This window comes from Heterodontus francisci, chromosome 37 (assembly GCF_036365525.1).
Source record: "Heterodontus francisci isolate sHetFra1 chromosome 37, sHetFra1.hap1, whole genome shotgun sequence".
In the NCBI taxonomy this organism is placed as follows: domain Eukaryota; kingdom Metazoa; phylum Chordata; class Chondrichthyes; order Heterodontiformes; family Heterodontidae; genus Heterodontus; species Heterodontus francisci.
In genome coordinates this window covers 19,713,969-19,728,971 of record NC_090407.1, presented here as the reverse complement: position 1 = coordinate 19,728,971, position 15,003 = coordinate 19,713,969, and the positions used below count along the sequence as shown (strand labels likewise).

The 15,003-nt window shown below is 46.9% G+C and overlaps 1 protein-coding gene across 2 annotated transcripts in view; it reads left to right on the top strand.

The window, feature by feature from the left end:
* Positions 1-14,007, top strand: part of LOC137351896 (paired box protein Pax-7) — a 189,506-nt gene extending 175,499 nt beyond the window's left edge. For both annotated transcript variants that reach the window (XM_068016767.1, XM_068016766.1), the window contains exons 8-9: positions 2,742-2,988; positions 13,892-14,007. In XM_068016767.1, the coding sequence (XP_067872868.1) occupies positions 2,742-2,988; positions 13,892-14,007 (363 nt within the window). The remainder of the gene's footprint in view (positions 1-2,741; positions 2,989-13,891) is intronic.
* Positions 14,008-15,003: the final 996 nt, after the last annotated feature.

Sequence of the window (15,003 nt, the reverse complement as noted above, 5' to 3'; positions counted from 1 at the left end):
GTTGGCTTTATAAATCCCCAGGTCCTGCCAAGGAGTGAAAGTATATCCGGGTGGGAATGAGAGGAGCTGAGACTGTAGGCCCTTGTCACATTGCTGAGCGGTGAAGTGATTCCTCGCACCAACCATTCACAGCTTGCATTTTAGACGATGTTTTAATAACATCACAGTCTAAAATGGGCTCTGGAATTCCATCCTCAGAACAGCAGGCTGATATTCCATGAGAATCCTACGCAAATAATGAGTGAATAAAAACTGGATTACTGCTGTATTATAGGGACACTTTTTCGGCACTTTTTGTGGGTGTCAGTTTTCAAACTGAGCATTTCAGAAACTTCCATGGATTTAAAAATAATTTAATCTAATTTCCCCGCACTCCCCCAACCACCTCTCCTGAAGGTGCTTACTCTCGCTGGGGTTCAGGTCCCCTCCTCTCCTGAAGGTGCTGACTCTCGCTGGGGTTCAGGCCCCCTCCTCTCCTGAAGGTGCTGACTCTCGCTGGGGTTCAGGTCCCCTCCTCTCCTGAAGGTGCTGACTCTCACTGGGGTTCAGGCCCCCTCCTCTCCTGAAGGTGCTGACTCTCACTGGGGTTCAGGCCCCCTCCTCTCCTGAAGGTGCTGACTCTCACTGGGGTTCAGGTCCCCTCCTCTCCTGAAGGTGCTGACTCTCACTGGGGTTCAGGTCCCCTCCTCTTCTGAAGGTGCTGACTCTCACTGGGGTTCAGGTCCCCTCCTCTCCTGAAGGTGCTGACTCTCACTGGGGTTCAGGCCCCCTCCTCTCCTGAAGATGCTGACTCTCATTGGGGTTCAGGCCCCCTCCTCTCCTGAAGGTGCTGACTCTCACTGGGGTTCAGGTCCCCTCCTCTCCTGAAGGTGCTGACTCTCACTGGGGTTCAGGTCCCCTCCTCCCCTGAAGGTGCTGACTCTCACTGGGGTTCAGGCTCCTGCCGCTGGGGGCAAGTTACTGAGCAACATTGTGAGGGAGCGAGATTAACCTCCCCCCCAGCACCATGTCACTGACTGTATCTCTGAGAATGTTAATCCACCTCCCTCACACCATCACTCAGTGACACCTCTCCCCCAGTGCCCTGTTACTTACTCCATCTTTAAAAGGGGTCCTGACAGTGAAACTCTCTCTTTAGCAGTAGCACATGTTAAGTGGAACAGATAGCTTGTTGTTTGTGTGGGTTAAGTAATGGTCCCTGCGGGATTAGCACTCCCTGAGGCTGCTGGCTCTGAAGTTGCCAGAATTAATTACTTTTCTCTCTGAAAGAATGACTATCTCGCAGGGAAAGTGTGAGATGCCCTGAGGGTGCTTTGCGTATCTTTCACTGAGACGCTGTGTTTATCCTTACCTCTTGGATTTATCTCGAACACCATCCTCCCCAGCCCACGGAGCATCCAACATCCCAGCCTGTGGAAAGTTTTCAGAGCAGAGCCTTGATCAGTGAGCAAACCAACTGCATCTACCGCCAGTAATCACTGCGGGCTGTTTATAATTTCTGAGGAGTCCTGTCAGTCTGTGTGATTGACAACCGAGCAGCTCAGAGGGTCCCACTACCTCCGCCCATCCCCCCCATCCCCCAGCCACCCAGTGCCGATCAGATAAAGCATTACAGATGTTGCTGACTTTTTCATTTCTATTCAGGAACCATCGACCTTGCTTTTACACATCCCCATCGGGGAAGGGGAGAGGAGCAAATCATGGCCAGCATGTTTTGTTTTTTAAAAAAACCATTTCCTTCCCTGACTGAGGCTGGTCGGTGTTTAATAGGATCATGAACTCGTATTTTGGCATAAAACTGGCCTCCTGTTTTGCTCAGTGTGTTTGATCACTGTGTTGACACTGCCACCATGAGGACAGCTCCTGCTCCATGTGACAGTGTTTGGAATATTTGGGAAACGTGAAGTTAAAAGGTGATGATTCCCACCACAGTTTTGGGGGCAGTGCCCCCTGCCTCCCTCACACTCACACAGCATGTACATGCGTGCGACGGTATAGTTTTCATGCTGTGTCTGATCCGATTATTGGTAATTCTCCTCTGAACTTCTTCCTGAGCTTCAAGTCAGAAAATGGTGTTTAGATGGCTGGCATGTCACTACCCTACCCTATCCCATTCCCGCCCCCCGCCTCTATCCCATTCCCGCCCCCCGCCTCCCGCCCCCCCCCCCGCCTCTATCCCATGCCCGCCCCCCGCCTCTATCCCATTCCCGCCCCTACCTCATTCCCGCCCCCCGCCCCCCGCCTCTACCCCATGCCCACCCCCTGCCTCTACCCCCTGCCTCTATCTCTATCTCCTTCCCTGACCCCTCATGCTTGGAATATGGAAGAGCCTAAATGGTGAGTATTCTACCAGGGAAGTGTTAGAGTCCAGACTGACTCTCTCTTCACCCAAGCTGCACTCATGGGATTAGGGGCAGAGCCCTGGAGCCTGCAGGAACGGGCATTTACTGCTCTCCCAAACAGCCAGTGCCTGAAAGACTCAGAGTTTCAACCTCCCTCATTGTCTATCCTTCTTGGTCCTCTCTTTCCTCCACCCAAGCCCTCCCTCTCCATTTCACCCTCCCCTGTGCCTCTCAGGCCCCTTCCCTCACCTCTCCCCCAGCCTCAGCCTCCGTCTCCCCACCCCTGTCCCCTTTCTCACCTCCTCCCCTCCCTCCAGCCCATGCTAGAATCCCGGTGTCCTATCTCTCCATTAACCTCTCCCCTCTCTCTCTCTCTCTCTCTTTCTCTCTTTTCCGCAGGTGATGAGTATCCTGAGTAACCCCGGAGCGGTCCCCCCTCAGCCACAGCACGACTTCTCCATCTCCCCGCTGCACGGGAGCCTGGACACCGCTAACCCGCTCTCCGCCAGCTGCAGCCAGCGCACCGATTCCATCAAGGGTGTGGAGAGCCTGCCCAGCTCACAGTCCTACTGCACGCCCGCCTACAGTACATCCGGATACAGCATGGACCCTGTGCCCGGCTACCAGTATGCCCAGTATGGACAGAGTAAGCATCACCTGGATGTACACCCAGGGAGGACAGCAGTAACGGGGGAATGGGGGCCCCATCCCCATGTCACACAGAGCAGGGAGGCCCAGCTTTAATCCTTGACTCACTCTGCATAGGCATTAAGAGCACTACAATTAAACTCAATGACCTTGAGTTAGGGAGGGAGGAAAATGCAGGAAACCCCCTTCCCTGATCACTGTCACTGACCTCTTGCTCACAGTGTCTGTGCTCACTGGATAAGGATACAATCAGGTTTCAACTGGTGAACTTCCAGTCAACACTCATAGTCCAGGCTGACAGAGGAGGCATGTTTTGTGGGTCATTGACGGTTGGGCACAGGCCATGGTGATAGAGCGGGAATCAGAAAAACAATTTGAATGTAAAGCTGGGCTCAACGCTCCAATTCCTTCATTTTCTTCCCGCTCTGCAGTATCATCTCGTGCTGCCACAGAAAAATTGTTCAGAATATTGGAAACATCTTGGAATCGCACTGAGCAGGGTCCGAAATCTGATAGTGAACTTCAACACATCTCAGCACATACAGACTTTGTGATCAATGGGGCATAACTACTGGCCCGTGTGAAATCCTGTTGCAGTGAGGGGTGTGTTATATCAGGGTGTTCTAGTGAGGGGTGTGTTATATCAGGGTGTTCTAGTGAGGGGTGTGTTATATCAGGGTGTTCTAGTGAGGGGTGTGTTATATCAGGGTGTTCTCGTGAGGGGTGTGTTATATCAGGGTATTCTAGTGAGGGGTGTGTTATATCAGGGTGTTCTAGTGAGGGGTGTGTTATATCAGGGTGTTCTAGTGAGGGGTGTGTTATATCAGGGTGTTCTAGTGAGGGGTGTGTTATATCAGGGTGTTCTAGTGAGGGGTGTGTTATATCAGGGTGTTCTAGTGAGGGGTGTGTTATATCAGGGTGTTCTCGTGAGGGGTGTGTTATATCAGGGTATTCTAGTGAGGGGTGTGTTATATCAGGGTGTTCTAGTGAGGGGTGTGTTATATCAGGGTGTTCTCGTGAGGGGTGTGTTATATCAGGGTATTCTAGTGAGGGGTGTGTTATATCAGGGTGTTCTAGTGAGGGGTGTGTTATATCAGGGTGTTCTAGTGAGGGGTGTGTTATATCAGGGTGTTCTAGTGAGGGGTGTGTTATATCAGGGTGTTCTAGTGAGGGGTGTGTAATATCAGGGTGTTCTCGTGAGGGGTGTGTTATATCAGGGTATTCTAGTGAGGGGTGTGTTATATCAGGGTGTTCTAGTGAGGGGTGTGTTATATCAGGGTGTTCTCGTGAGGGGTGTGTTATATCAGGGTATTCTAGTGAGGGGTGTGTTATATCAGGGTGTTCTAGTGAGGGGTGTGTTATATCAGGGTGTTCTAGTGAGGGGTGTGTTATATCAGGGTGTTCTAGTGAGGGGTGTGTTATATCAGGGTGTTCTAGTGAGGGGTGTGTTATATCAGGGTATTCTAGTGAGGGGTGTGTTATATCAGGGTGTTCTAGTGAGGGGTGTGTTATATCAGGGTGTTCTAGTGAGGGGTGTGTTATATCAGGGTGTTCTAGTGAGGGGTGTGTTATATCAGGGTGTTCTAGTGAGGGGTGTGTTATATCAGGGTGTTCTAGTGAGGGGTGTGTTATATCAGGGTGTTCTAGTGAGGGGTGTGTTATATCAGGGTATTCTAGTGAGGGGTGTGTTATATCAGGGTGTTCTCGTGAGGGGTGTCTTATATCAGGGTGTTCTCGTGAGGGGTGTCTTATATCTGGGTGTTATAGTGAGGGGTGTCTTATATCTGGGTGTTATAGTGAGGGGTGTCTTATATCAGGGTGTTCTAGTGAGGGGTGTGTTATATCAGGGTGTTATAGTGAGGGGTGTGTTATATCAGGGTGTTATAGTGAGGGGTGTCTTATATCTGGGTGTTATAGTGAGGGGTGTCTTATATCAGGGTGTTCTAGTGAGGGGTGTCTTATATCAGGGTGTTATAGTGAGGGGTGTCTTATATCAGGGTGTTATAGTGAGGGGTGTGTTATATCAGGGTGTTATAGTGAGGGGTGTCTTATATCAGGGTGTTCTAGTGAGGGGTGTGTTATATCAGGGTGTTCTAGTGAGGGGTGTGTTATATCAGGGTTTTATAGTGAGGGGTGTCTTATATCAGGGTGTTATAGTGAGGGGTGTCTTATATCAGTGTTACAGTGTGGGGGATATATAATCAGAGTGTTGCAATGAGTGGTGTGTGTTATATGAGTACTGCAGTGGGGAGACTGTTATATTGGTGGTTAACAGTGAGGGTGTTTGTTATATCAAAGTGTTGCATTAAGGGATGTGTTATATCAGAATATTAGTGTTGCGTGAGGGGTGTGTTATATCACAGTTACAGGATCATTGAGGGATGTGTTATATCAGATTGTTACAGTGAGGAGTGTGGGGTATATCTGAATGTTAGTGAGGGGTGTGTTATATCACAGTTACAGGATCATTGAGGGATGTGTTATATCACAGTTACAGGATCATTGAGGGGTGTGTTATATCAGATTGTTACAGTGAGGAGTGTGTTATATCAGTGTTACAGTGAGGAGTGTGTTATATCAGTGTTACAGTGAGGAGTGTGTTATATCAGTGTTACAGTGAGGGGTGTGTTATATCAGATTGTTACAGTGAGGAGTGTGTTATATCAGATTGTTACAGTGAGGAGTGTGTTATATCAGATTGTTACAGTGAGGAGTGTGTTATATCAGTGTTACAGTGAGGAGTGTGTTATATCAGTGTTACAGTGAGGGGTGTGTTATATCAGATTGTTACAGTGAGGGGTGTGTTATATCAGTGTTACAGTGAGGAGTGTGTTATATCAGTGTTACAGTGAGGGGTGTGTTATATCAGATTGTTACAGTGAGGAGTGTGTTATATCAGTGTTACAGTGAGGGGTGTGTTATATCAGATTGTTACAGTGAGGGGTGTGGGATATATCAGTGTTACAGTGAGGAATGTGTTATATCTGAGTGTTACAGAGAAGGAATGTGTTATAGGAACATAGAAACAGGAGTTGGCCATTCAGCCTGTGAAGCCTTCTCCGGCACTCAGTTAGATCATGGATGATCATCTCCCTCAATGCCACTTTCCCACGCTCTCCCCATATGCCTTGATGTTATTAGTATCCAGATATCCATTTATTTATGTCTTGAACATGCTCAATGATTGAGCTTCCACAGCTCTCTGGGGTAGCAAATTCCAATGATTCACCACCATCTGAGTAAAGAAATTCCTCCTCATCTCAGTCTTAAATAGCCTATCCCTTATTCTGAGACTGTGTCCCCTGGTTCTAAATTCACCAGCCCAGGGAAACATCCTATCTACATCCACCCTGTAACGCCTTGTAAGAATTTTTCAAGTTTCAATGAGGTTGCTCTCATTCTTTGAAACTCAAGAGTATACAGGCCTAGTTTCCTCAATCTCTCATAAGACAATCCTGCCATCCCAGGGATTAGTCTGGTGAATGCCCATTGCACTCTCTCTATGGCAAGTATATCCTTCCTTGGATGAGGAGACCAAAACTGTACACAATACTCCAGGTGCGGTCTCACCAAGGCTCTATACAATTGCAGCAAGACTTCCTTACTCCTGTACTCAAAACCCCTTGCGATGAAGGCCAACATACCATTTGTCGCCTTAATTGCTTACTGCACCTGCATGCTAGCTTTTAGTGACTCATGAACAAGGACACAAAGGTCTCTTTGGACATCAACACTTCCCAACCCCTCACCATTTAAGAAATACTCTGTCTTTCTGTTTTTTTGACCAAAGTGGATAAACTCACACTTATTCACATTATATTCCATCTGCCATGTTCTTGCCCATTCACTTAGCCTGTTCAAGTCCCCTTGAAGCCTCCTTGTATCCTCTTCACAACTTACATTCCCACCTAGTTTTGTGTCATCAGCAAATTTGGAAATATTACATTTGGTCCCCACATCCAAATCATTTATATATATTATGAACAGCTGTGGCCCCAGCACTGATCCTTGCAGTACCCCACTAGTAACAGCCTGCCATCCTGAGAATGAACCGTTTATTCCTACTCTCTGCTTTCTGTCCGGTAACAATTCTCAATCCATACCAGTATATTACCCCCAATCCCATGTACTCCAATTTTGTTTACTAACCTCCTGTGTAGGACCTTATCAAAAGCTTTCTGAAAATCCCAATTCACCACATCCACTGGTTCTCCTTTATCTTTGCTACAAGTAACATCCTCAAAAAACTCCCAACACGTTATTCAAACATGCTTTTCTTTTCATAAATCCATGTTGACTCTGCCCAATCATATTATTTTCTAAGTCTCTAGTTATCACATCCTTTATAATAGATTCTAACATTTTCTCTACTATTGACGTCAAACAAATAGGTCTGTAGTTCCCCGTTTTCTCTCTCCCTCCTTTCTTAAATAGTGGGGTTACATTTGCTACTTTCCAGTCTGCAGGAACCTTTCCAGAATCTATAGAACTTTGAAAAATAACCACCAATACATTCAGTCTCTCTATAGTGACTTTCTTCCACACTCTGGGATGTAGCTCATCTGGTCCAGGGGATTTATCAACCTTCAACCCAGTTAGTTTTGCGAGTACTACCTCTTTATTAATACTAATTTCTTTCAGTTCCTCATCTTCACACGTCCCTTGCTTCCCTAATATTTCTGCGAGACTTTCTGTATCTTCCTCCTTGAAAACGGACACTAAGTAATTTAGTTTCTCTGCCATTTTCCTATACTCCATTATAAATTCTCCTGTCTCTGCCTGTAATGGACCCACATTTGCCCTTGCAAATCCTTTCCTTTTCACATACCGAAAGAAGCTTTTCATAGTCCGCCTTTATGTTTCTTGCTAGCTTGCTTTCATATTCTCTTTTCCCTTTCTGTATCAGTTTCTTGGCCATCCTTTGCTGGATTCTAAATTGTGTCCAATCCTCAGGCTTACCACTTTTTCAGGCAACCTTACATCAGTGTTACAGTGAGGAGGGTGATATTTCAGAGTGTTACACTGAGGGGTGTATTATACAAGATTGTTACAGTGAGGGGTGTGTTATATCAGGGTGCTACAGTGAGCGTTGTGTGTTATACCACAGTGTTACAGTGAGGGGTGTGCTATATCACAATGTTACAGTTTAGGGCGTGTTATATCACAGTGTTAGAGTGAGGAGAGTGTTACATTAGATTGTTACCTGAGGTGTGCGTTATATCACATTGTTATAGTGGAGGTGTGTTATACCAGAGTGTTACAGTCAGGGTTGTGGTATATCAGAGAATTATGGTAAGGGTGTGTTTAAGAGGTTTACAGTGAGGGGTGTGTTATATCAGAGTGTTACAGTGAGGGGTGTGTTATATCAGGGTGTTGTAGTGAGGGGTGTTTTAGATGAGTGTGTTACCGTGAGGGGTCTGTTATAGCAGGGTGTTCTAGTGAGGGGTAATTTTTCTGAGTGTTACTGTGAGGGGGCGGGTGTTATGTCAGAATGTTATGGGGTGTGTTATTTCGGAGTTGGGTTTGTGGTGTAATCTGGAATGCTGCAGCGAGGGCATTTTGAAAGGGGTTGCTTTATCAGCCTGCTGCTTTCTGAGTGTAAGAGTAGGAGTAGGAGAGCCATCTCCAGGTTTAAAGATGAACATTCACTTAAGCCACGCAGGGTTTCCATTTGTTTAAAAGTTTTGAGACGAGAGGAAATTTCTGACAGGTTAGAAAATAGGAATTTGATGTTAAATTTATGGAGGCGAAACCGTCACCCAGACAGGAACGGGGAATCGCACTGACCACTTGCTGTTTGCAGCTCGGATGATAAACTAATAAGTGCTTCCTGGTCACACAGCCCTTGTGCTCAGTGGGTTCAGAGGTTCTTCCTCCCCCCCCCACCCCCCCCCCCCATCCATCCTCGCTGTCCTGCCCTTCTCCTGTCCTTTCCGACCCCAGTTCGGATTTTCCACGCTCTCTCTGCAGCCGCTCCTAATGTCTTTAGCTCCTGCCGTTAAATTGAAACCTTCTGCAGAAGCTGGCTGGATCAATAGCAGCTTTCCCTTTCACCGAGTGCGTGTAGCAACCTCTGACCTCCCCACACTTGCCTCTGGATGTGAACGGACATGTGTACTTGATATAAATCTCGAATAAATACTGCTATCGTATATTGCCAATAACGAGTGCCCCGGGGCAAGGTGTCAGTCACACCCTTTATGTGCGGCCTGTACGGAGACTGAATACATCTCAGCTCATTTACTAGTTTAGTTCAGAACCATCAGAGAACCTTCCAGCACAGACGGAGGCCATTTGGCCCAGTGTGTCTGTGCTAGCTCTTTGAAAGAACTATTCAATTAGTTCCACACCTCTGCTCTTTCCCCACAGCCCTGCAATTTCCCCCTTCAAGTATTCATCCAATTACCTTTTGAAAGTTACTATTGAATCTGCTTCCACCGCCCTTTCAGGCAGTGCGTTCAACTCTCTGCGTAAAAATATCTTCCTCATCTCACCTCTGATTCTTTTGCCAATCACTTTAAATCTGACTCTCCTGTCAGTGGAAACAGTTTTGCCTTATTTACTTGATCAAAACCCCTCAAAATTTTCAACACCTCTTTTAAATCTCCCAGTAACCTTCTCTGTCCTAAGGAGTTCTCCAGTCTCAACTTCTCCAGTCTCTTCACATAACTGAAGTCTCGCATCACATCCTTTTACCATTCTAATAAATCTCCTCTGCACCCTGTCCCCAATACCTTCACATCCTTCCTAAAGTGTGGTGCCCAGAACAGGACACAATATTCCAACTGGGGCCTAACCAGTGTTTTATAAAAGTTTAGCATACCTACCTTGCTTCTGTACTCTATGCCTCTATTTATAAAGCCAAAGATCCCCTATGCCTTTTTAAGAAGTGTATCAACTTGTCCTGCCACCTTTTTAAAGATTTGTGTACATTCACTCCCAGGTCTTTCTGTTCCTGCATGCTTACACTGCAGGATCAGCCTGGAGGGTATCCCAAAACCTGTGACACAGCCCAGAGGTTCTCATGAGCTCACAACCCCCATCCCACCCTCTAGGAACAAAGCTCTTGCTGATCCTTTGGGAACTTGAAATCGTGCTGAAGCCTGTAGTTCCTTCCAGATCTATTCAATTCACTCCCCCGTCTCCTCAAGATGCTGCATATACACTTCACAGGCACCAGCTCCTCATCTAAGAGGTCAACCTACACATGTCAGGCTGGATTTTATGGTTTGTCTTTTTTGAACACCAGTAAGAAATAGCACAGTTAAAATAGCACCAATCAGTAAACCCCCACTTGACTGTCAGCAGGGATATTTAACTCTGGGGGCATCACAGCTGTATCCGATTTCTGTCCTCACCCAGGTCTGCACAGACACACCACTTCCAGCTGTCCAAGAGCAGAAACTATAGGAAGAGGAGGAGGCCATTCAGCCCCTGCAGCCACTCTACCTTCACTTAGATCATGGCTGATCTGCACCTGAACCCATTGAGCTGCCGCTTTTGCACATCCCTTGATATCCTTACGCAACAAAAATCTATCCATCTCTGGCTTGAAAATTTCTATTGAGCCCCCAGGATGCACAGCCTTTTGAGGGAGAGAGTTTCTGATTTTCACTACCCTTTAAGTGGAAAATTGTTTCCTGATTTCATTCCTGAATAGCCTGGCTCTCATTTGAAGATTGTGCCCCCTTGCTCTGTATTTCCCCCACCAGAGGAACTAGTTTCTCCCGATGTACCCTATCGAATCCTTTTATCATTGTAAACCCCTCGATTAGACCATCCTTCCCTCTAACCTCAGGGGGATACAACCCCAAGTTTGTGCAACTGACCCCCATCATTTAACCCTTTAATCTCTGGTATCATTCCAGTGAATCTAGACTGCACTGTCTCCAACACCAATATATCCTCGCTGAGACCCACAACTGAATGCAGTACACCGGATGGGCTCTCACCAAGGCGCTGTTCTAACTTCCTTCCAATTGTATTCCAGCCCCTTGAGATAACGGCCAACATTCCATTAAACTTTTTGATTATTTTTTGTACCTGTCCACTAGCTATTAATGATTTTGTGCATATACACACCCAAATCTCTCTCCTCTTCTACAGTTAAATATTCTGATTTATCTTTCTGAGACTCAAAGATAACCTCACACATCCCAACATTGAACTCCATCTCTCACAGTTTTGCCCGCTCACTTTAGTCTGCCTATGTTCCTTTGTAACTTCCTTCTCCCATTCACACAACTTACTCTGTCTCCAAATTTAGTGCCACCTGTAAACTTGGGCATAGAATGCTGTATTCCTTCATCCAAGCCAGTAATATATACGGTGAAAAGCTAAGGGCTCTTGGGGAACACCACTTGTCACAGTCCGCCAATCAGAGAACGAACCCATTATTCTTACTCTCGGTCTCCTACCTCCCAACCGGTTACCAACCAATAGAATGGTACAGCACAGAAAGAGGCCATTCAACCCATCGTGTCTGTTCTAGCTCTTTGAAAGAACTATCCAATTAGTTCCACTCTGTGGCTCTTTCCCCACAGCCCTGCAAATTCTTCCTTTACAAGTATTTAACCAACTCCCTTTTGAAAGTTACTATTGAAAGTGCTTCCACCACCCCTTCAGGCAGTGCATGCTCATCCTCCCACACCAGGCCCGATTTGCTTTGCCAATTATCTTCAGTCTGCTAACTCAGTATGAACCTGATCTGCAGCCAGGGACATCCCAGCTACTCTCTGCATGGTCTCAGCACTAGGAATATTTCTTCCTTGAATGTTCTCCCCCTATTGTGAAGTACTGATATCCACTCACTATCATTCCACTGCAGCACAGTTGATCCTTGTTGTGGCTGCAGGAGAGCAGAGAGTTGCTACTCCCATCTGCTGTTTTACACCTGGGTCTGAGAGAGGCCCCCAGGATCTCACACTGATGGTCCCAGTGTGAAGTCACCATTCTCAGCCTTGTTACCTCAAATAACTCTGGAATAGCTTATTCTTGGTACAAAGGATGGAAGGAACCGCAGTCTGAACCCAAATACCCCATAACCGCAGTCAGGGTCCGGATACCCTATAACCGCAGTCTGAACCCAGATACCACATAACCGCAGTCAGGGTCCGGATACCCCATAACCTCAGTATGCATCTGGACACCCCATAAATGCAGTCTGCATCTGGACACCCCATAACCACAGTCTGTATCTAGACACCCCACAACCGTAGCCTGAACCTAGACACCCATAACCGCAGTCTGCGTCTAGACACCTTATAAACGTAGTCTGAACCCAGACACCCCATAAACGCAGTCTGCGTCTAGACACCTCATAAACGCAGTCTATGTCTAGACACCCCATAAATGCAGTCTGAACCTGGACATTCCATAACCGTACTGGCCACAAATAATATGAAGAGATTGAAGAACAAATTCTCAGCTGGACTCTGAATGATTTAGTCTAGGCAACCAATCTCCCTGAGCCACAGGTCAAAGGTCACGGGTAACATCCATTGGGAAGAAAGGCCTGCTGGGAGCCATGAGGCGTCATCCTGCCATGGTGCGCTCACTGGACTACAGAGCATGCTCAATGTATTAATTAGCCAATCCCCCATCTCCAGACTGGTGCCAAGGAATATCAAAGACTTAGTGCGAGACCATGAAGTGAATTTAAATGGAAATGACAGCTCGGTAATAAGGCTTGCCATTGAACACCGCTCCCCCTTTGGGGCAGAGAGATGACGAGAGCTTCATGCTGAAAATGTTGTTTGTTTATCAGGAGTGATTGTCTGGTGTGCCAGCTCGCACAGAACAGTTATTGGCAGAGAAAATGGAGAGGTAATGAACAGAAAACAAAGATTATCCCACGTGAATCAAGCCAGCACATTTAAATACAGGACTGCATCATTGTACCTGAAGCCTGACGCCTTGCCTTGATGCTCCCCACACTCCTAAACACAATTCTAAATTCCAATCCAAAAAATTAACCCTTTGAGTGTTATGCAGGACAGGGGCAACGTCTATATTTGTTGTTTTATTGTGCATTTTTGTTATTAGACCCTACGTTTAACACAGAATTAATACTGCCCACAGTACAGTCACTACAGATAGATGTTCACGAGTTCACAATTTGAATCTCTTGAGTCACCCAATGAGCTTGATTGTTCTTCAGCATGTTAACCCCTCCCCCAATGGCTCGCAGTTCGAATACCCGACCTGGTGCTGTTTAAACCCAGCCCATGCTGAGCTAGCTGATCTTAGCAGGGGCCAGGGGTTACAGAGAGAAGGAAAAAGGTCAGACCGACTTGTTGCTCGTGATCACCATCTAGTGTCCTCTGTTGGTGAGGATAGGATGGGTGCTGCCTTATGGTTGGACAGCCACCTGCACTTCATTCACAAATGAAGAATGAGCCCTTGGAAGAAGTACTGGGAGAGAGACCATATCCCTCCATGGCCTCAAACCTCCCTATCACTTTAACCTCCTCCAGCCTCACAACCCACTGAGATCTCTGCGTTCCTCCAATTCTAGTCTCGTGCCTCCCCCACTCCCCTCGCCCCCACCATTAGCGACCGTACCTCCAGCAGTCTAGGTCCTAGGCTCTGGAATATCCCCCCCCCCGCCCAACTCAGCCTCTCTACCTGTCCCCTTCTTTAAGATGCTCCTTAAAACCTATCTCTTTGGCCAAGCTTTCAGACGCCTGTCCTAACATCATCTTACGTAGTTCAGTGTCGAATGTTTGTCTGATTTATGCTGCTGTGAAGTGCCTTGGGACATTTTATTACCTTAAAGGTGCTATATAAATGCAAGTTGTTGTTGAAAGAGGTAGGGAAGGGGTATCAATGAGGGGGAGAACAAGAGAGCGATGCTTGGTTTGTGTTTATTTATCCTGTTTGATTTTGTGTTTTCCCCCAAGGTGCAGTCGACTACCTGACCAAGAATGTGAGTCTGTCCACCCAGAGACGGATGAAGTTAAGTGAGCACTCTGCTGTCTTGGGGTTGCTGCAGGTCGAGACGGGACAAGCTTATTGAGGATGTCCCGGGCCAGCGAAACCTCACGGAGCAAAAACAAAACAACAAAACAAGAGAGAGGAACAGTCAGCTAGTGTGTCTGACGAACAGCTAAAAACTGGGGCTGAGACATTGTGGGACAGTTCTAGAGGAGACCTCAACCTCTACTCTTGAACTTCCAGTGTCCTCTGCCGCACCCTCAGATGTACCATACGCCATGTATTTCCTGGTCCAGGTCACCCCTCCCCCTCTGGCCCACTTGAGCTTGATGCTATGGTCTGGAATTGCCCTGTAAAATTGTACAGCTCCTTCGATAGTTTGCAAGAGTGTATTTTTTTTTGTTGAAGTTTCATTCCTACTTTGCCCCCAAGAGACAGATCTCATGGAGGCAGCAAGGTTCTGTGGCAAGCGAGGGCACCTGTGCCCACCTCCCCTGCTTACGGGCACCAGCAGTTAAAAAATTACCAACATGGACTTGGGCTATGAGTTGAGAACAGTGGCTGTACCTGTTGGCTAGATCCTCCCGACTGCAAAGAGAAAAGGTCACATTTCAGAGGATCGTTCTGGACCGCCTCACTTCTCACCTGTAGAAATTCTAGACAGCTCAACATCACGCGGTGTGACAGTCTGAACCTGAACATGGGCGAAGCGAAGAGGTACCACTGGGGAATTCTGTTTTCAAATCCCCTCTAGCGTTTGGGTGAGGCATCTCCGCACCGGCCTCACCCACTCACACACTGTCTCAGCAACGATTAAAAACAGACCACAGCACAAGATTAAACCTTTTTTTTTGGGAAGGAAAGCTTTGATCTTTGGGAAGAAGGGGAGAGAGAAAAGATTGGGTTAAGAAGCCAGTTTTTACAGGAATCCTGAGCCTGTGTTACAGGACATTTGACAAACAGGGACAAAACAAGATGAAGCAGTGTGGAACTTGTATCTGGGGTGGGGAACAAACACACTTTAATTTCTGATTAAAGCAAAGTGTCAGTTTATTAATGAACAGTGGGACTTCAAAGT